The sequence below is a fragment of the Manduca sexta genome, chromosome 13 (assembly GCF_014839805.1).
Source record: "Manduca sexta isolate Smith_Timp_Sample1 chromosome 13, JHU_Msex_v1.0, whole genome shotgun sequence".
NCBI lineage: Eukaryota > Metazoa > Arthropoda > Insecta > Lepidoptera > Sphingidae > Manduca > Manduca sexta.
In genome coordinates, this window is record NC_051127.1 from 5,983,622 (window position 1) to 6,006,580 (window position 22,959).

At 34.0% G+C, this 22,959-nt stretch overlaps 2 protein-coding genes across 4 annotated transcripts; one reads left to right on the forward strand and one right to left on the reverse strand.

The window, feature by feature from the left end:
- Positions 1 to 1,594: 1,594 nt before the first annotated feature.
- Positions 1,595 to 8,763, reverse strand: LOC115449302. Its single transcript, XM_030177078.2, has 2 exons — positions 8,615 to 8,763; positions 1,595 to 8,461 (listed from the first exon to the last, which is right to left on the reverse strand). The coding sequence occupies exon 2, from the start codon at positions 8,378 to 8,380 to the stop codon at positions 2,408 to 2,410; it is 5,973 nt and encodes a 1,990-aa protein (XP_030032938.2). The 5' UTR covers positions 8,381 to 8,461; positions 8,615 to 8,763; the 3' UTR covers positions 1,595 to 2,407.
- An 894-nt stretch (positions 8,764 to 9,657) lies between these two features.
- On the forward strand, positions 9,658 to 22,956 carry LOC115449507 (molybdopterin synthase catalytic subunit). Of its 3 annotated transcripts, none has more exons than XM_037438073.1 (7): positions 9,658 to 9,786; positions 11,231 to 11,641; positions 12,653 to 12,768; positions 17,964 to 18,139; positions 21,213 to 21,473; positions 21,906 to 22,132; positions 22,388 to 22,956. In XM_037438073.1, exons 2-7 carry the CDS (start codon positions 11,513 to 11,515, stop codon positions 22,496 to 22,498), a joined length of 1,020 nt encoding a protein of 339 aa, XP_037293970.1. In that variant the 5' UTR covers positions 9,658 to 9,786; positions 11,231 to 11,512; the 3' UTR covers positions 22,499 to 22,956. The 3 variants fall into 3 exon arrangements, with proteins under 3 accessions (XP_037293970.1, XP_037293971.1, XP_037293968.1); XM_037438074.1 differs by lacking the exon at positions 9,658 to 9,786 and adding an exon at positions 9,823 to 9,971; XM_037438071.1 differs by lacking the exon at positions 9,658 to 9,786 and adding an exon at positions 9,988 to 10,147.
- Positions 22,957 to 22,959: the final 3 nt, after the last annotated feature.

The following is a 22,959-nucleotide window of genomic DNA, read 5'->3' on the forward strand; positions in this document are numbered from 1 at the left end:
AAAATGGATCAATCAGATCGTTTTTTTGACATGTTTACAAATGAGTTATATTGATTGGTTCATTCTTGAGATCGGATTGAAGATTGAGATTGGGATTGGGATCTTTTATGGAAAACGACTATGTTAGAGAAATCAACTTTCTTTTACATTTATTAAGGTGGCTAGGATTATAGGAAACCTAACAAATCTGCTCCTCTGAATTCTTACTCTTCCTTGTAGGTCATTTACTCACAATAAGCGAGTAGCAATTAACCCATCATAAATGAATTGAAGTTACGTAAGCTTGTAATCAGACTACAATGGTCTTGTTACTGACCTATTAGTGTTACAAATCTCCAGTCAATAAAAGCCTGTACAACGGATGTATCTTTAACACGCTGATGGAGACCTATACAGAGTCTCATTTCAGATAAATCTAATGAAATCCAACCATCAAACCCAAACCTAAGAGGAGAAGAGGTCTCAAATTATTGGTTTTATCAAAAAACTGAAATAGCTGCCTTTAAAATAAGTCTATTAAGAATGACCGCTTTGGCAAGAAATTCATTATATTTTCCTATTGGTCGAATAAATTTCTTTACCTCAAAAAATAACCTTAAAGCATTTATTGTAGAAACCCCTCCATTTAAAACCTGTGCGTGTATCAAAAACGTGCGTCAAAGCGTATAAAATACACCGTCTGCACAAGCCCTAAGTGGAACACTTTATTATAGAGGATTAACTATTTTGTAAAGTAAACAAACAGATAGTTTTATTTCATAAATGTGCACCAACACTGAGCACACACAGTTGAAAAATTATGGCTGTCACTGACTTTAATAATAATGGATCAGAGCCAGCGGTGTCCACACACAGGAGAAACACCCTACAGGAACGCACAAATGAGCCGACTGGGAAATTTTCATACATGGACGCAGTCATAGAAGCTCGCACCGGACACATAAAAGGCTAGTTACGGTATTTAGGAATTGAACAAGATTTTTGGTCTGACAATTTTAACGTAAGAACTGAACATTAAGTAAAATGTCAACTGGTTTTCTGTGGTACCAGCAGGGGCGTAGCTACCACTGTATCAGCCGTATCGTGATGGTGATACGGGGTCTCTCTTAGCCCATACCTACATTAAGCTAAGCGGCGCTCATAAGTATGCACTGCCTTGAAGAGCCCCAAACAAATATAGATATGGGGCCCCTATATGGCAAGCTATGTTACTGGTTACAAGCTGGGGAAGACTTTTGTAACTGTAAAATAAAATATTAACAGCATAAATCTGCCTACAACGTATGATTACATCCTGAAAAATTGTTTGGGAACGGAACACTCCGCCTAATAAAAGTCTGGCGTAATCTGATTTTATGAGCGCGCAGTATTTGAGTCGTTAATATATTTATCTTAGCTCAAGGTCCCAGACCGCTAACTAGATCTTGTGTAGACATTAAAACGGACAAAAAGTCCAAACAATGTTTTGAAAGATTTCATACTAATGGGAAATGTAGGGTGTGTATGTATTGTGTTTTAGGAATGTGATGTGAAAATATATATTGTCGTGTTGCCAAATATACGTAGAATTGGGGGTTCCAAAATAACAAATACCTTTTAAAAAAATGTCAAATAACTTTATTAACTAATATTATAATTAATTTCTATATCATACAAAAATAATTGACCACCCGTGCATGAAATCATTTGCAATGTTTGGAAAATTGTATTTCACTTACTTGATATACTTCGAATATTTCGGACTTATTTCCATGCAAGGGCATTCCTCAATGGTTTCTAAATTATAGTATCTATAGAGATCCGAAAACGAATTACTTTACTATGTCGAATATATGTACTCGTAAATTTCACAATCGTATAGGCATTACAAAACGACTACAGTATATACTAGGTATTAAGAAAATCTCAAAAAATAGGTCGGTTTTAAGGTACTGATACAATGTCCCAAAAATATTTCAATATACTCATTTACTACAAAATAAATATTTTGTTCTACAGTTAAACGTGCAAAAATATACATTTATCAATTCAACATCAACATCCACAATTTATAATTATTCTCCCGTTTGAAATGGTGCGCACATTTTGATTATGTCCAGCATAATGTAAACAGTGCGAACATGAAAATGTTGTGTGCAACGGGCAGGAGCGTAAGGCACAAGTGTTCTACCATTTGACAAATCACATGATTACAGACATTTCAAGTATATCACAATAACAGTCTTGGAGTATAAAAACAGGAATAAAACTCGTTACACTAGGATTTGGCACGATCTGTAACAGAGACTAGGTATGCTAACTTAATGCCGCTTATCAACGGATAAGCACAAAAGCGAGTCCCGAAATATCAGCCTAGATCACAGACACTGCAATACAAAGCAAATGTTTACGTTCGTCTAAAATTAGTTCAGCCGACTTTGTTTATGAGTTCATCGCATATCGCGGTTAGTTCCTCGTTCGCCTTCGTTTTCTGGGCGAGGGTTTCTTCCAGCGAGGTGATGTGCAGCTCCTTCCGCTTGATCATGGCGTTCAGCTTGAGGACCTCTGCTTCGTGCGACCTGTTAATCTTCTGGAGTTCGTCATTCGCGTGATTAAGCTTCGACGTCGCGTGTTGTTTCAACAGTTCGTAATTTTTCTGCATTTTCGAGACGTTCTCTTCAAATTCTTTGAGCGATTGCTTGTAGCTCTCCTCGTTCGCTTTATAGTTCATGATGACTTGTTTACTTTTCTCGTATTTGCTATGTAAATCGTTGAATGAGACCTCCATGCTGGCCAAATGAGCGGTTTGTTCGTCTCTCTCGTTCATTAAAGCGATTCTTTCTTCCGCGTGACGTTTCTTGTCCTGCTCTGTCTCGGCTATCAAACTCGCAATCGTTCTCTCATATTCCTCTACAACTACTGCCATGCTCTTATTCATTTTTGTCTTTTCTGATAGTTTGTCATTCAGATCATTAATCTTTTTCAGTCTCTCTTGGCTTTCTGTTTCGAGAAGTTTCATTTGAGATTCTAATGTAGCTAATCTATCCTTTAATTCTTTACTTTCAGATCGCAGATTATAAACGTTTATTTCTTTCTCCGCTAACACTTCTCGGAGCTGTGTGAGAGCTAATTCAGCTTCGTTTTGCTCTCGACTAACTTGAGGGACTGCTTCTTGTTCTACAAGAGAGTTGTTAGCGCTTAACGAGAGAAGCCTGTCAATAACAGCCATGGCAGGAGAAGTGAATGTAATCGAACGTCGATTTGATCTTGTAGGGGTCACAGATTTTCGCAACGTAGCTGTAGGGTTAACTGCTGGAGTTACGACCATCATTGGTTTAGAGACAGTGGTATTCACATCTTCAGTAGTTTCAGTCATATTCATATCTGCCTCATAAGTCAAGTTCATGGTAGACGGACCTGCGACAGATGGTGGCACATTTCTCTGTAGCCTTGGGGCCCGCGTTGGAGTACTTTGTCTTTTTTGAGCTCTGCTTAAAGCAGCGACAACACTGTCAGAAGACATTCTCTTTGCGAACAAAGGATCAAATTTTAAAAATAAACTCTCTTTGCCACTATCAGCAACAACATTACTCTTATTTTGATTTAAGAGAAATTCAAACGCTTCAGCATCAATGAAAAGTTCACCATCGGCATTTTCATCGTGTTCTTGTACAGGCATGTCATTAAATTGCATCATATCTATGTTGTCTCCGTCGAAATCAGATTGTTTGTTTTCATTATTATCCTCGGCTTCTAGGAATGGACCCTCCACGGTATCTTCGTCTTCAGTATTAACTTCTTTTACTGTGACGTCATTATCTGTAGCCTTAGATGAACATGTAGTGTTACTTATGTTGACAGAGGAATCTTTCTCCATAGGTTCTGTTTCCATTTTATCTTCTAAATGTTTTTCAACATGATTATTTTCAATGGTTGCTGTCGTATTTGCTCCTTTCTCGCCGTTATCTTGATGTAGTACTACAGAACAATCAGGTGAATTCATGATTTTACTTTTAGTAGTAAAAGGATTGTCCATATCTAAATCACGAGGTGGAGACTGGCGAATTTTCGACTTAGTTGCAAATGGATTAAAGTTCATATCATCAATTTCAGGCAAATTGAAGACATTTCTTGACTTCATGCTATCATTGGATGATGTGCCAGCAGAGTAATAGGTAGACTGTTCAGACGATGATGTAGTTTTAATTTCATTTGATATCGCAGTTACTGATTCCAACGAGTCTTTGTTTTCTTCGCTCATTGTGACATCACTTGGTTTGTCTTCTATTACTGTCACATTACAAGTCATCTCAGCCTCTATGGGATCAACATTTTTAAATTCAGAATCCTTTTCAGTATGTTTGTCATCCGCAGAAATGGTTGTACTTGCAATTACATCAATCGGAGAGGTTAAAGGAGAAATTTGTTTTTCATCGATTTTCACATCGGCAACAGTTTGTTGAATTTCAGTATTTGATTTAATTTTCGGGTTTTCCGTATCTATAATACTCACAGTGCTATCAAAAGTGGCATTAAATGGCTTTTTCGTGTTGGACAACTTTTGCCTCGCGGGCTGAGATCTCCTTCTATTTTTATTTATATCCTTTTTAATCGGTTCTGCTTTTGGCAAACTTTTATCTTCATTTTTGATATCACTGATTTTGTTCGGCTCTTCGGGGGAAGGGGACATACGTATCTTAACTTTAGTTGCAAAAGGATCATCGATTTCGTCAAAGTTAAAATTGTACCCCTTAGAAGTAATCGGCGGTGAGTTTGGAACGTTACTTACAGTAGCGAATGAGTTTTCGATTTCCTCAAAATTATCTAAAGGCTTCTCTTCAGATACTTTGTCCAAGTCTGCAGCGACAGATACATACGGGCTATTGTTTCCCGACACAATAATTTCATCATCAACCGTTACAGAATCTGGCTTTTCGGGTAGTTCATCATTTATATTCAAACGCAAAGGTTCCATTATAGCTGTTTCGTCTTTTTCGTTAGTTTTAATTTTTTCGTCCTGTATAACGATATCTTTTTGTTCATAATCAGTCATTTTTATATCTTCAATCTTCACAATTTTATCTATAGTATTACTGTGATCTACTTCATCTTTTATAACAATATTAATAGCTTTTTCATGCATGTCTTCCTGTCTAACATCACCTTTTTCTGTTTCATTATTTGTTCTTTTTACCACCTCAATGGTTATAGTTTTATTTGCAAGTTCGTTTTCGTCCAGTTTGTGTTTTTCAGACATATTCACTTCGATCGCATGATTTAATTCCTTGTTAGGAATGAGCTTTGTTTCATCAGTTCTCATCTTTAGATCTTCGACAGTTACTGTGGTATTAGCATCCTGATTTTCCAATTTGACTGAAAGATTTTTATTCACTTCCGTCATGGGGCCTGAATTTGTTAAATCTTCTTCTAAAGTAATATTATTTTTTTCAGAAAGTGTTTGATGTTCATTTTGAGATACATCTTTCAGTAGAGATGCATCTTGAACTTCATGATAGCTTAAAGCCATATCACTTGCGTGTTGCAGTTTATCTATCTTTTCTTCAATCAGAAATACTTCTGTTAGTTCTCTATTTTTGTCCAAAATTTCTTCACATGCTGAAGTTTCCATCTGATTATCAGATAATATTGTTGGTTCAATATTGCTTTGCGTGTTGTCTTGTGTAGTTTTATCTTGTTCATGATTAGATGATTGTAGTTGATTTCCATCCATATTAGATTCTTCATTAGAAATATCATTACCGACACTATCAATTGTTTGAGATTGAGGTGCGCCTAATGCAGTAATATCAATGTCATTTACATGTTCTTTAACATCAGGTAAATTCTGTACGTTTTCGATGTTTTCATTAACTATAGATGTATGCACATTAAAAGTAGTGTCAATATTTTTTTCAATGTCTGCTACAGAATCGTTCTGATGTGTTTGATGACATTCTGGTACACTACAAACTTCTGTATTTATGTTTATACTGTCCCCAGCCACATCTTCATTAGGAACCGCCTGTACTTGGAGGGGATTGGGCAAATCAGTTTTATTATTTATGTTTTCACCATTTAATAACATATCAGATGATTGCGTATTAAATTCAGATACTGCTACAACTGCATTTTCAATTATCATTTTAACTTCTGTTTCTGCTATGCTTCTATCGACCATAGTCGACGCATTGTCTGTTAAGGGAATACTCGTATCTGTAGAAAGGCTCATATCTTTTTCTATATCATCATCATCAGGCAATGGAACATCAGCAGGTGCAGCAGCAGGTTCATTAACAGTTATGGGTTGTAATGCAATTTTATTATCTATTACTTGGGATGCCTCGTAGGTTATAATTTCTTGTACAGGGTTTATTGTTGATGTTGCTACAGGAACCTCTTTAATAATGTCCTTGATAATGTCAACTGTAGTATCTACCACCTTATCTTTCAAAGGAACTAAGTCGCCTTTATTATCAGTAATCTCTTCTTTCTTATCCACATTCATAGTAACATCAAGATTCTGTATTGTAGAACTTAATAAATTTTCTGGTAGATTTAAAGTAAATGCTTCTGACATGTTACTATATTCAAAAGTTTTATTTTCTTGATCATTGGTTGTAATTGTAGCATTAATATTAGTAACAGCATCTAGAATTTGTGCTGGATTTCCCTGGATCGGCATCTCTATGTTGCTAATTTCTAAATTTGATGTATCTTGATTCATTGTTGTAGTAAAATCAAGATTAACATTACCTTCAATATTTGCTTTTTCTTCATCAAATGACTTTGTAACATCTAGACTCTCTATTAATGAACTCAGTGATTTAGTGTGTGATTCTAAAGTTGAAACTTCCAACATATTATTTATAGACTTATTCTTAAATTCTGGATTGTCCATGGTCATAGTAACATCTAGATTAAGTTCATCATGGTTTTGTTCAGATAGGTCTAAAACTGTTTCAATTTCTGATTTTGATTTTTGGGTATTATCTATTTCCTTTGTTAGATTTAAGTTATCTTCAGAATATAGATTACTATCTAGTTTTGATTTATTTAGTAAGTTAATATTTTCCATTTGAATTAATGGTGGAAACAATTTATTTTCTATTGTTTCTTCTTTATTAACAGTTGGTATTGGAGCAGTCACATTTTCTTGTTCTTTAGGTTCATCAATATGATGGATTTCTTGATTATCTTCATAGAGCACTAAATTGTCCATTGTTTTCTGAACTATGGATTCATCTTTGATCAAATCAACTGTCTTATTGTCCACTACATATGACACAGTCTTTGTTACATTAGACTCTGTTTCGCAGTCCAAAAACTCACTGTCTGATTCATTTGCCACATGTAATTCATTTTTGAGTATTTCCTGTCCAGTCTCTGTAATAGTTCTATCTTTAATTAGAGAATCATTGTATGAAATGTCCATGTATTCAACAGTGGTATCAAAATTTTCTTTCACATCCATTTTATTGTCACTCATCTTGTTGTCAACTTTGCTTGCCTTCTGTTGATAAAATAACTTGTGAATTGGAATTTTTTCTTGACTGAAAAGTATTGTTGTTTCATCCTTCCATTGCAACTCCTTTTCCAAATCATCATTAAAAGTGATGCTATCCTTTAAAGGACTGTTTCTCTTGGATCCGTTGGCTTCCCGGACCTTATGTGTGGATATAGGTGTTGAAGCAAGCACCGGTTTAGTCTCTTTATCTCTGGGTTCAGATGAAAGCCGCTTGGTAGGAGTTGGTGTTAACTGCTTTGGAGCAGTATTATCACTTTCAGATGGAGGTATGGGACTCTGTGATGACCGAAACATGTTCAGAACACTCTTCAAGCCTCTCATGATTGGTGAACCTCCATCATGCTTAGGAATGTCCTTTGTAGGTGTTGTTGCTTCAGGAGTAGGAACCGCTGATGAAGAAGAACTTGGCAAAGATAAATTGTCATCAATGTCATTAGTTCCGCTGACTGTCACTGTTATGTTATTGTTGCTAGTTACTGTGGAGTCTAGCTGACGTAATATTGATGCGTTCCTCTCAACCGACTGTTCCGCAGGGAGTGACTGCAGAGGTAAACTTTTAAGAGACTTAACAATACTATCATTTTTAGTAATTGTTGCGTTTAATGAGCGGGTTAAGTTTGCTTCGTTGACTGTTATGTTTAAAGAATCATCAGAATCAATGCTCCGGTTGTCAACATAACTAGTGTAACTCTTTGACATGGGAGATGCTGCTGGTGTTACAGAGTACCTTAATCTCATGTTGAGTTCAGAGACGTCCAGCTCCTCGTACCCCTTCTCTGTGCACAGCTGGACATTGTTGTGATGAAACGTATTCTCCTTATTGTCAAAGTCACTGTCAATGTTGTCTATGTCCATTGGCTCCACTGGATGAGCCATTTCACAATTTTTTCACACCAGACACTTTGGAAAAACTTTTTGCAGCTCCCGTCACGAGCGTTCCTTTCACCGCGCGACTATCTGGAGGCACAAACGGAAAACAATCAGTCCAATGTTTACAGTTAACCGATTTCAGATAGTTTCACTTAGATTTCTAACGCATAACATGAGCGACGACGCGGTATGTGTGTCATTTGAAAACAAAAATGTCCGTGCCATGAACACGCAACTCACTGTATAAGTCTATTTTTATCCTTTTTGTGATGCGCGCCGTGCGACGTTCATTTTATGTAACGCACGCGCCCGAGGGAATCTTGCCAAAACCGACACAAGTACGAAGCAACACAACTATACCGCATCGAGAAACCGTTTGAATCCGGTAACTTTTTTATATTTTGAACTGTCAACTGTCATTTGTGACGTATTATTGGTCCACACATGCTATGCTATTATAACGTTAAATAACAGGTTTTGTATGTATAGCTAATACATGCTATTATGCCTTTTCCGTTTCACTTTCACATAGGTAAATGTATGTTTTGTTTTTAATTTGTACGTCAATATATCTAAATACTTTTATAACACGTGCACATTCAATAACGAACATTGTCATGTTATTGCGTTTCGACTTTTGGCAACCTTTCAATCTACGCAAACAGTGCGATAACTTAATTCATTGGCAATTGATCGTATGATCGCATAATATTAGAAAAATATGTTACATTGTTAATTAAGTATCAATAAAAAATAAACGAATTTTAGATCAATATTCTTATAAATTATAATAACAAGAATTGACATGCATGGAATCTTTACTCTGTAATTCATTGTGTTTATAAGGATCGCTATATTCATTAGCAAATGTAATATTGCCTATTGGTATTACCTACGTTAAGATAAGTTAAATAAAAAAATTGATATTTATAATTTATTAATGTAAAAATATTAATTTCTAAAATTGTCTAACAAAAATAATTATATTTTTTTCAGTTAGACTAAAGTTTTCATAACTAACTTTATAAATTTCAGGTCGTGTCATGTTTTGTTTTGTCGCCCGAAAGGTTATTTATTTTAAACCACTTATTTTGCGGTGTACTTATAATATGATATTGTTTCAATATGGACCAGGTAGGTTATTAATATTCGTATTGGCACTTTCACTCAAGGTTACCTCATAACCTCTATGAGCGCAATTCGGTAAGTGTTTAAATATTTTAAAAACCTTGATCACAAAAATTTATATATTTTTTTCAGTTAATTAAAGTTTTCATAACTAACTTTATAAACTGCTTCAGGGTCGTGTCATGTTTTGTTTTTGTCGCCCGGGAAAGGTTATTTATTTCTTTTAGAACCACTTATTTTGCGGTGTAATTATAATATAGATAAGCTGTTTCAATATGGACCAGGTAGGTTCTTAATATTCGTATTGGCCATTTACTTAATTACCTCATAACCTCTATGATCGCAATTCGGTAAGTGTTTAGTGGATATTTTGAAGACCCGATCACTGAAAATTCGCATTCGCAAATAGTAATTATGAAGTTAAACACGAGTGTATACGACACGGTCGAGTAAATTGTGTTGTATGGTGGTAAGTTCTGTACTTACAGAAACCAATTAATAGAGCGAACTGTATGTTTGTCATTACTAACAAAAATTCAGTCCGTGATTATAAGCTGGAATGAACGCACGTTCGTTAAGTAAAAACATTCAAAATTTAAACAGTATCCCTAAAAAACCTTTTTCTTGTAGTATTATTATAAGAATGTGAGTATGTACATATTTTGGTTTAATTTTATCTCGTACTTTAATTACTGTTAACATTTTACTTTGCAAAGGTTGGTCATATTTTATTTTTAGCTTCGACTTTCATTCGAAAGTACCCGTATATTATATAGCACTATAGTAGTACTTTAAGGTGTTATCATGCTTTCTAAGGACTGGTTTAATTTTGTTTTTGTAGCACCTACATATTGTGCTTTTTTATTCCATTTAGTTTTGATTACTTATATATGCATGTTCATATATATTTTATCAATAATAGTAACAATAGATAAAGAATATAGAGATTATAGCACCATTAAATTTCAATCCATTTTATTTTTTAAATAAATAAATATCAAAAATGAATTTGATGAGTAAATCTGCATATTATTTCATATCTTATCTGTTATCACTGGAAACTATGAACTGCATTATGGGCTTTTAAACTCGTGCTATGGGCTGTTTGCCAAATAATAAAACAGACTTAGGCAGACAAATATAGTGCCAAAACATTATATTACTGATGATTAAATAATCATCCTTTTTGTTATAATATAGACTAAAATAATTAAATGCTAAAATTATAAATGTAGACTGTGTAAAGGAAAATGTACCATTAAAATTATTATTATTCTGTGGAAAGACAGTAAAGCCGCCTCAACTAGTGGGAATGGTTCTTGCTTGTTGTGGAATGAGAGGGCTATCCAATTTAGCTTGCATGGGAACCTGGCTAAGTGCACATGCATGATGAACAATCTTCCATTTTTGACATTGATTAGTTCACAGCTTTTATGACAACTTTAAATATTTTTTCAACTGTCTCATTGGTGTAGGTATATTACTGTACGACTGCAGTGCTGAGGTGACCCATTCAATCTCCAGGTCGAGTAATGTGATATTGGCTTTTTCTCCCCAGTATTAACTGGGAGCATAAAATTTGTGCCTGATATGATGATAGGCTCACCCGCATTATATCATGGGACAGGACACATACTGTGGAATGTGGGTGCACCAGTAACGGGTCTGCTTACCCCTTTGGGGATTAAAGGCGTGAATGTGTGTGTAATTTTATTTTTTTTGTTACAGTATGAACTATGGAAATTGAACATGATATACCAGTGAAATTATTATTTTTCGCGCGCACCAAAGAGCTGGCCGGCGTTAGGGAGACAACAATAAATTTACCTAGGAAAATAAGCTATCACAAACTATTGGACTTAATTGTTCAAAAATATAATTTAGAGAGCATTAAAAATAATATATTACTGGCTAAAAACGAGGAGGTTTGTGAGGAAGGTGTTGATATTATCATTAACGCTAGAGATAATATAGCTGTGATACCACCGTTGAGCGGTGGATAATTCAAAGATGGATCACCTCAAGTTAACCATGGACAAATTGTCCATTGATGAGATTACTGAGTTGGTGATAGATGACAAATGTGGTGCGGTCTCCTTATTTGTGGGTACAACCAGAGACAATTTTGAAGGAAAAAAGGTATATTTTTTTTACTTTTAATGAATTAATTCCTAATTAAAAAAACATATATTTAGATATTTTAAGGTTTAAAAACGTTTACAATTTAATGCACTTTAGCATAATTAGGACGCGTGGTTTGAATGTCGACCATAAAATTTCTATTTGTGAATTAAATTAACATAATAATTAAAAACACTTTACAAATGGCTTACGTTATCAACTTCAACAGCTAAACAAATATTTTATCACCTTGAAACTTGTTAGTTTATTTTCTAAAGACATTTTCTCTTGAAGAACAAGAAAATATATCAACATGCAATGAGTACACCCACACCAATTATACTGCATGTTCATTGTAGCCAAAATAATAATAAGTTTATTTTGAATACAATAAACATGCATTATAACTTAGGATCTATGTGGACAACTGACTAGTATGCATCCATTTGTAAAACATTGTACCCGCAATCAGGCCCCAGCTCAGCAATATGCTTTGCTTCAAGGAGCAAAGTGCTGGTAACACTGGGTATCTGGTATACAGTTCTTAATAAATATTTATCTACTCTAAATGGCATGCACAAACATGGAAGAAAAAAACAAAATGTTTCAAAATAAGGTTCAAAATTTTATAAGAGTTTAATTTTATTATCATGACTATGTCAAGATGGGTACAATCATTATTCTAATCCATAAACCAAGCGGCAGTGTGAAAGCAATTGTGACTTAATATTTTTTTATTATGGCAGTTAGGCAACATTATATGTGGTATTAAACGCAATGCATTCTAACAAAATAATTACAACCAATAAAACCTATTGTATCTTGAATATTACCACCACCAGTACCAAAGTGAACAAGCACAATAATGCAAAATTCAGAGTACCATATACAAAATGTTTTTCTACAATTGTTAGAAAACAGAAAAAATATATTTAAAGGACAGTTGTAACATTCATCCCATGAGATATTTGCTCGGCTCATCGATATGAAACGTAAATGGAAAGTTGAGACAAGTAAATATGTCCACAGGTGCTAAGGCTGGAGTACGAAGCGTACGAACCGATGGCGCTGAAATCCATGAAGGCCATTTGTGAGGAGACGAGGCAGAAGTGGCCCGCTGTACACAACATAGCGATGTACCACAGGTATATACTCTCATACAATAATTCAGGGGGAATACTATTACTTCGATGTTAGTTGCGCGTGCGCCGTATCATACCGCTCTGAGGTTCCAGATTCGAATCCCAGGTCGAGCAGAGGTATACTGAGGTTGTCTGCTTAGTGACGACCCTTAGAATTTGTGCCCGATTTGGCGCTAGAGTCGCCCCCTATCACATCATAGGACGGAATATACATGGCGAAAAATAAGTGCCCTGCTTGTGCCTTCTTACCCTTCCAGAGATAAAGGCGAGATGTATGTTTGTTTCGAAGTGAACTCTAGAGTTCAATAGGAAAGAAATTTATTTTCAAATGGAGTAAGTTAACTTCGATAAATAAAATAATACTCAATAGAGATATTTTGATGACAGTAAGTTGAGTTAATTTCGTTCTTTGGTTTACCAAATTTTTTGTATTGATTTTTATAACAAACATTGGAAGTCATTGAATAGCAACTTTTTCGTAGTCATTTGTGTTTAGGTAGCCACCATGGTTATTTCTGCTGTCAGTTGTGCAAATAGTTTTCCGGTTGCCAAGGGCATTGTATTTACGCTAATTATGAGTTATTGTGGTATTGTTGTGCACAAAAAACCATGTGTCGTTATGGAAAAATAGTCAAGTCGTTTATAAATATTTTCTTCAAAATATACAATAATAAATCGTGACCACTTTATTGCTGAACCAATTAAGATCTTTTTGCCTTGCAAGAGAAAATATTTTTTTGAATTAAAACCACAACGGCTATTAATTTAATTTTTGTTCGATACGTTGATGTTCGTGTAAGCGATTTTTAAACACGTCAGGTTTTTCTCGTAACTATCACAATTAGACAGCACTCGTGCAATACTTGCGCAATACATATGTATCATCGTAATATATTATAGAACAATCTAGAAAAAATAATGTAACGACGTCATTGCTTGGGGTTTTTTATCAGTAGCAAATCTGTGACCTTTACAAAAAAACATTGTACGATGTTTTTTTTATAAAAATAATGAGATGTTTTTTTTTTATAAAAATAATGAAATGTTTTTTTTATTAAGTGTATAAATCTCTCATTAGTCTAGTTAGTAAGGGCAGTGTACTGGGGCTGTGGCGCGTGAGGCCCTTGATTCGTTTTCAAAGGGGACTAAAAGTTGTTTGTAAAATATAATCTTGATTCACCCAAGATAGATTATAGTAATTCGTATCCGATATAGCCATATAATTACCATCTGTACCTTCCCAAGAGTTGCCTACGTACTCTTAAAATGAAAAATCCTACTAATTTTGGGAAAGCTAGATTCAAGATTGTTGATACCAAGAATTATTGCATAAAAAAGCAGACATAATAATCATAACGCGTCACTTATTCACTGTAGAGAATACACAAATCCAAATCCACTAAAAAATTAACGTCAATGTGCGTAGATTTATTACGAGCCATATTTTTCAATATACGTATCATGTGAGTGTCGTGACTTCAAGTTATTACGCAGTCACGCCATTCCATTACGATAGAAAAGTCGAATGGCTGTAATTACGTATATGAAGAGCCGGTGAAACGGAACATTATACAGGATGCTGCAAAAAAGTAGTATTTACGTCACACATGAGAAATTTTATTTATATATTTAGATATGTTACAATAAAATATAGGTTACAATAACTCGGGATGCGCATTAAGTTTAATACTTTTATCGCACAACCTTACAAATTAACAAAAATATACTATGTCTATAATAAAATGTTTTAATTCTGGGATAAGCACGTATATCGCTTACTTTTTAGTAATCCGAACGATTGGACGTTACTTGTATTATTTGTTTTATAATCCTATCAGCTATTGGCGAATGATACAAGAATTATTTTGGAACTTGGATGTGACTTAATTCGAAATATAGAAAGTTATTTTGAACAGCTGATTTGAAAATTTAAAGTGATTACGATAATGCAATAAAATTATGTTTATTCTTTTCTTACTAGAGTAGGGTAGCAAAATTAGGATGAAAATGTTTAGTAAGGTTTCTCATCCTAAAGGTATCTGTAGGTTCGGTTTAATACCCTCTTCCAGGAACAACCTCTATTTCATTTTTGTATTAAATAAAATTTTTGAATTACTATTTTTATATATTCCTTTATATTAAAAAATATACTATTTTATATCTATGTAAACAACACACGAATAAACCCATTAAATAATTAAATAAAGCAGTAATCAATAAGTTAGTATTTTTATTCATTACGGGAGAGATATCTTGCTTACGTAATAAATTGTTTATGTCTCATTTCGTTATCAGTTCTATTTAAGCTTGTATGTTACGAAACGCATATGAATAACAACGAAAAGCCTATATAAGCGTTTCGTGGATATGTACGAAATAATAAAAAAAAAAACACAAAAAATAAACAGGGAAGCTACGACTACGCATTTCGGTATAAATAGCATGCTTTGTAGGACCTACGGTAAATAATTATGACTTGGGACTGTTATTACAATGTTAAAGGAAAATCCATTACTATACAAACATTTTTTTATGGGCCAAAAATTCGTTGTCGCTACCATCACTTGGGAGGCTGATTGGAACGGCAATGTTGATATTACCGGTCTCACAGGCCAATGTCGACATTCAGGAGAATAGCATCATCCGAGCGAGCATTGGACAAAGTCCCTAACCCTTAACCCCGCACCGGCTTATCGATCAAAACGCGCGGTGGCCTTCTTCAGCCCATAAGACGGTCCGAAGTATCTAGTTGCACTAAGATAGCTGCTCGGAACCGTAGGGTATATAAACCTAGGCTTGCAACTAGATATTTTATGTTTTATTTGATTGCCCCAGTAGGGTCAAATTTTTTAAGTTTATGTTCCGATACGGTTTGCTTATGGGCAGGGTGATATAATCCATTTATCTATTAACTGGGTTACTGATATGAACATTTAACTTGTGTTTGTATTCTTATTGATATGAAATTTGAATAAATATTATAATTGGGATGAGATGTTATTTTAGCACAGGTCTAAGACGGTCGTAGATTTTGATTTTTTGGTCGTGGATTTGTTTTTTTTTGTCCTTAGAGTGCGTTTCCGTCCTAGCGAAGTACAAACGACGGAATTAAATTGATAACCTATTTTATGTATTCCATTTTTTTCCATTCACTATTGATATTCTGTTTTAGTTAATTAAATAAATTCACTAATTGGTTTACTGAATTTGGCATCTCCTCCATACGTTTATGTAGTAAACGCAACAATGTAAAAAGTGTTAAAAGAAATTGTGTCGTGTAAAATGTAACTATAAGTTGAAATCTGTGTTAAAGGTTTTAAAACAGAAAAAATATGGGTAGTCTGTAATAGCTTGTTATAAAATCACTAGCTTTTGCTCGCGGCTCCGCCCGCGTTATAAAGTTTTTCAGGCTAAAGTTTTCCGTTATAAAAATAGCAGTTTCCCGGGAGCCTATGTTCTTCCCAGGGTCTCAAACTGTCTCCATACCAAATTTCATCTTAATACGTTAGGTAGTTTTTGAGTTTAACACGTTAAGGCAGACAGATGCAGCGGGGGACTTTTGTTATATTATTTAGAACTTTTTAAGTGAAACAATCCCGTCATACATCATTGTTGCATAACTTTAACCGTTTACGCAGCGCAGGCAACGGAAGCTCTCAAAACTCATAATTTTCCCCGTTTTTGCAACATGTTTCATTACTGCTCCGCTCCTATTGGTCATAGCATGATGATATATAGCCTATAGCACTCCAGGAACAAAGGGCTATCCAACACAAAAAGATTTTTTCAGTTCAAACCGGTAGTTCCTGAGATTAGCCATTACTGCTCCGCTCCTATTGGTCATAGCGTGATGATATATAGCTTATAGCACTCCACGAATAAAGGGCTATCCAACGCAAAAAGAATTTTTCAGTTTGGACCGGTAGTTCCTGAGATTAGCCATTACTGCCCCGCTCCTATTGGGTATAGCGTGATGATATATAGCCTAAAGCACTCCACGAACAAAGGGCTATCCAACGCAAAAAGAATTTTTCAGTTTGGACCGGTAGTTCCTGAGATTAGCCATTACTGCCCCGCTCCTATTGGGTATAGCGTGATGATATATAGCCTATAGCACTCCACGAACAAAGGGCTATCCAACGCAAAAAGAATTTTTCAGTTTGAACCGGTAGTTCCTGAGATTAGCGCGTTCAAACAAACAAACAAACAAACAAACAAACAAACAAACAAACAAACTCTTCAGCTTTATATAATAGTATAGATTAAACAAAATAATTTCTCAGCCCGTTTTAGATTACTCATTATACTGTAAAATAATGTGCATAAATTTAAAAACAGGATATGTTGAGTGGCAGGTTGAACAGCGTTTACCAAAATTGCAGAATTTGTTCAGTAATCATCGACATCCTCTGCCGAAACCAGTTTTAGTTGCAATATAATTAAATTCAATTGGAAATCACCTTATAATCATAGGCAGTGAACCGTGAAAACTTGGCATTAATTGTCAGTTTAGTATTTTTTTTATAGACTATAAATAATAAATTTATGAGTAATCATAGAAAATAAAATTAACTGAAGAAACCACGGAAAGAGCTGATGTTCCAACCAATCAACAAACCAATTGGTTGTACACTCCTATCTCAGTTTAATACACTTTTCTACGCACCATGAGGATTTCTTGAAGAAACGATACCATTTAATGTGAACATAATGCAGTATCGTGACCATACATTCTCGTGCATTACGTATCGTAGAATATAATCATAACGCTGTTATGAATATCACATTTTGTTTCGTAAGAGGCAGGCACGGATCAAGGCCGAGCGATCTGCAGAGCCAGTGACCAAGTCTAGTCCATTTACAACTCCAACTTGTATATCAATATCCATTGGGTCTTTGCAAAGGTTAAATAATCCATCTTCTCCGTCAACGACAATATGTTCTTTGCCTTGCATTGAATGTGGTCTCTTAACTATAACACCCTGCACCATGTTTTATCTTAAAAATATTATCATTTTATTCAGTATGTTATGTTTTCAAAAAGCTTGCATACCTCAGCTTGATGATAGAAATAAACTAGACGAATATATTTAACGGTATCATATATACCTAATAGTATAAACATATCTATACTTTTGTAAGTATACCTGCAAACTATACATACAAACACGAACTTGAAACCAAACCTTTCATTCCAGACTAGGCAACGTCCCATCAAGAGAATCATCAGTGGTGATCGCAGTTAGCAGCCCACATCGTCGCGACTCGCTCGACGCGGTGTCCCATCTCATCGAGCAATTAAAAGCAACGGTCCCGATCTGGAAAAAGGAGGTGTATAACGAGGACCCACCGCTGTGGAAGGAGAATGTGGAATGTGCGTGGTCTTCTCATAATAGCTCTTGTAATGGACAGAAGGTTTAGGTTTTAATGCCATATGCAAGCCAGCAATCATCTTGAGGATTTAGTAGGTCTATACTTCGTTAGCATCTACTAGGATGCATCTCTGGTACGTGAACGGGGGAAAGTGAAACTATCCTCTAAATAATAAATTCTAATGCATGCCATTTCAGTAGCAAAAATTTAGCATTTTATAGGAACTGAAGCGATTACATTGGGATGATAAAATAGATATAAGGACTGTGAATTGTAGCATTTTATAGGAACTCAAACGGTTACATTGAGATGGTAGAAAATGGATATAAGAACTGTGAAATATAGAACATGCTGTTGCTTCGTTTTAGATTCGTCGACAAGTACAATATGTGTAACAGCGATGTGTCGCTGTAGGCGTGTTCGAAAATGTACCTTAATTGCTCTGAACGCAATTCTATAAAGGGTTTTTTCCAATATTTACCCTCTTAAACTTTCCTATATAATTATTCTGGTTATACGTCTGTTACACAATCATAGCTAAAACACATTTCTCGGAATATCTTTATGAGTGTAACCAAATGATAAAATTAAAAATTACAAAAAAACCTTCTCACTGTGTGATTCTCTCTCAGTGATTAACACTTTTTAATACTATTTCTTCCCTTCACAAACTATTGCACGCAGGCAACTCATGAAATATTACTAATACCCTGCACCAATATAAATTTTTTTTTTTCACCAACTGTTGAAATGAACGGCCTAAGTTAGTTTGATAAACATCTAATTTTGCGATTGCGTCCCATATAGCAAAGTTTTATAACAATAAATGAGGTCCATAGAATAACCGATTAACTGCATATAAAAACACCCCGTAGATATATTTAAATAAATATTTTTATAGGCTCCTATATATATCCTAGCATGGAGTTATTGTATTACTAGGAATATATTAAGAAATATATATTATCTTTATTAAAGTAGTATAGAGAACGCATGTTACAAGCATAATATGCATGCTGTGAAATTGTTTTTAGTTATTTTTATAAAAAAAAATCGTGGTAGAAAGTGATATGTCTGGAAGACAAATATATTTTTAAGCTATAAAATTGGGGCAAATATACGTAGATTGAAGTATTTTTATTAGTATAGAATAATTATTATTATACCGCTGCCAGACAACCCTTATTTATGAACATATATGTTAGAACCCAACCTTAAATAGTAACAGATAAGAAATACGAGTCTTAATTAGTACCAAGTTATTACCAAGCTAAATAGAGCGAATATAAGTAATAAAAGAAATTACATTGGGACTAAACCGAAAGAAACAATTAAGTTTAATTTTTAATAAAATATTAAACTAATAAAGTTGGTATTGAAATACCAACTTTATTAGTTTTGAAAATTAGTGTTAAAATTATTATCATCGGCTTTACTTTTTTTTACCCCGTCATAATGCAACCGATTTTACTATATGCGGGATATCATGGTGCAATTGTCTAGGGGTATAGCATTATGTGCCTTAAAATTTAAGTTGTTTGGTATAGTTTTGCGCGGTATTTTTTTTCATACGTATACATATTTATAGATAGAACAGGGTTGTATATTGTTGTTTTTATTTTTAGTTTTTTTTTTAATATTAGTGGTGCGGTAACTTGGGTGCAATATATATTAAAATATATCATCTGTTAATATGACTTTTATTTATACCTTTATATTTAAGAAATATTAAAGAAACCATAGATATTGCAGTATTTATGGTAATGAAAAAAAACCTGTAATTTATATTTATAGGACACCATGTAGAATTGAAATATGATTATGTGGACCAAATTTAAAATGATTTGCACTAAAAACAAGTAATATATTAAAGACATAAAATTGATTTATAAATCCTTCCTTTGTCTTAATTGGCTGTAATTATGACGTTTCATGTTACTTTGTAATTAATGCAGGACCAATAAACATACATGTTGATAAACATAAGTTAGAAAGGTCCTATCATTTTAATAATTGAGGCCAGTAGTGCGAAAACAATAACAAGTTGTTCCAAATGGAGTTATCTCCGTAATAAATGAGTTTAATAGTGTATTTACTACTGTCATGCTATTAGCTCCAGTCAATATGTAAGGTTGATATTCCAAATTGGTTTCTTAATTTAATTTTGTTTTTTGTCTTACAAATTAAATTGTACGACTATTAATTGGACCCAGCCCACAAAATGCCACTTTTGAAATGGTGAAAATTGAAGTTTAAATCGTATTTTTGCTCATTAATATTCAATTTTATATTTTGTTAATAAAAAGTTCAAATTAACATATTTTAATTAAGATGTTTTTACTAATGAAAATATAGACCTAATAGATCAGAACTAATTTGGCATACTTTGCTCATTTTCGACCATACTGTGGGTTGGATCCTTGTCGTATCTACGTCCAATTATAAAAGTGTCTAATGCAGTTAAAAGTAAAGCAAATGGGCACATAATCCGACTAATCTCCATTTAAATTAAACGATCCCGATCGCTTTTTTGATCTATCGCAATAATGGACCAATCAGAACGAAGTTTTTTGACATACTTACAAATGAGTTATTGTGATTACTTCATTTTTGAGATCGGATTGAAGATTGAGATTGGGATCGTTCATTGAAAACGGCTGTAAGCAGTCAACTTATCTTGTACTGTCTACAAATAGACTATATAATTAAAATGCAAAACAATGTTTATATCTTCATTATTAACTTGTGTTTTACTCGTTACTGTACGCACAATAAACTTTATCAGCTTTTCTTGATACATATATTAGGATAATTTCTAGATAAATCCATTAGTATTTAAACCAGCTACTACACATTTCACCCGATTTAATACTGTAACTAATTACAACAAAATAAATTAGATAAAAATCTAAAATGATATCCTTTGATATATTCTCACATACTTAGGGTCTCTTTTTTTTCTATCTTTTTTTGTGATAGTAAAATTACTTATTTACTTTCTCAGTAAACTGTTCTGTTATTAACATAGTATTATTATATTTCCTCCATGATTATAACGATTGTAAATATTATAGGTACAAACATAAGCCCACCATCGCCTCCCAAGCCCGAGCCGGTAGTCGACAAAAACCTCGTTCAAATCAACGTATCCAGCGAGGAACTACAACAGCGCATACAGAACTTCATCGAGAGAAAGAGACAGCAAGTGAACATCAGTAATATACACGACTTCATACCGGGGGAAGGGGAGAGCGAGACGGAAGATACGGAGACGTGCGCAAGAGTTAGAGCGCAGTTTGTGAAACGGAATGATTCGAAAGGACATTTAAAAGTAAGTGTTTTTGAATGTTTTATTATTCTAGGATAGCAAAGTAACTTAACGTATCTAATGTTAAGTGAAGCCTAGGGAACATGGCGTCCACCAGGGGATGTTAAATTATTCCTTAATGATTGCCAGAATTATGCAGGCCTATCTAGTTTCTATATTGCATATTGCTTAAAAGACGTAATATCGTAGAATCGTTTTAAATATAGTAGAAATATAACGATGTTATTAGTTTTAATTATGGTGATGCCCCATGGCAACGGAAAATGAGTCAGTTGTGAAGATAAAGGCACAAGTGATTTTGCATCTAGACAAATAAATACTTGTATAGTACGTTGTATAAACTTCTATACTTTTATTTTGGACTCCAGTCTCAGACATTTTCGGATATCCAACCAAACATATTAGTTCGAAGTCAGGAGTTATTGTTTCGTATTTCCAGTCCGTAAGGTTCACAATGAGTGGGGACCCCAAACAGCCGCACCAGCCCCTCTATCCGACTCGGAGGACCACTCGGGTTTGCCACCGTCTATCGCTGAGCGTATGGTCACCATCGAAAAGTACCTGAATATAACACCCGTGTCGAAGGATGTATTCAAACGTCTGAAAGATATGGAGGACAAAATGACATTTTTGCAGTCTGTTTCCCCGGAGTATGCAAATTTTTGGGTGAGGATTTTATAAATAGAAGTTATTTTTAGTATATTAGTTATTGATTTATGAAATTATTTTTTAAAATTCGGTAGTTATTATGTTGGTAACACTAAAATATATACAGTTTGCCGAAAAGTTTGATGATTGTCATAGCCTCTATTCTATCCCTTTTATTTTGTATTTTTCACATTTTACCCATTTGAAGCTTAATGAAATAAACTGGTTTCTATTATAACTATGAATTAAGATATAACTATGATGCTGTTGCAGAAAACAAGAAAGACCGACGACGACGCGAATTCCGAAAATCTTGTGGATTATGCTTTCTCCGCAGACGACATAGCTAAGAAAATCGAACAATTGGAAAAAGTTCACATGTGAACACAAGCTACTTAAACATTTATAAACTATTTTTCCATGAAATATCAGTAGAAAATGTAATCATTTTTACAAATTGTACTTCATAATAGTAGATCATTTCATACAGTGCAAAGGGTGGAAAAAGTTGTAAATACAATCTACTTATAACCATTTAGAACTATTTTTCCATGCAATATCTAGAATGTAATGAGTTCTACAAATTGTTGTTGGTTGTAGTAAAAACATTTCATACCGTAATTTAGGGGTGAAAGTAAATTAATGATATTTAAATTATACTGACGATTGATGGGCTAATTGACTGAAGCGATATGAAGGGCTAATTGCGACATTTATTTTTTTCGAAAAATTTTAACTAGTTTAAAAAAACCTAGAAAAACGTGCTGATTTTAAATGTGTACGAAACTTAGTATCGTGATATAGCTGTCGATATAAACTAAACAATGTATTAAAAAATCTTAGAA

What these genes read in the sequence shown, in the direction of transcription:
- LOC115449302 (XM_030177078.2), bottom strand. Translation starts at nt 8,380, where the DNA reads ATGGCTCATCCAGTGGAGCCAATGGACATAGACAACATTGACAGTGAC.
- LOC115449507 (XM_037438073.1), top strand. Translation starts at nt 11,513, where the DNA reads ATGGATCACCTCAAGTTAACCATGGACAAATTGTCCATTGATGAGATT. An exon ending in ACAATTTTGAAGGAAAAAAG is followed by an intron (nt 11,642 to 12,652) that starts GTATATTTTTTT and finishes ATATGTCCACAG; the next exon opens with GTGCTAAGGCTGGAGTACGA. An exon ending in AACATAGCGATGTACCACAG is followed by an intron (nt 12,769 to 17,963) that starts GTATATACTCTC and finishes CTTTCATTCCAG; the next exon opens with ACTAGGCAACGTCCCATCAA.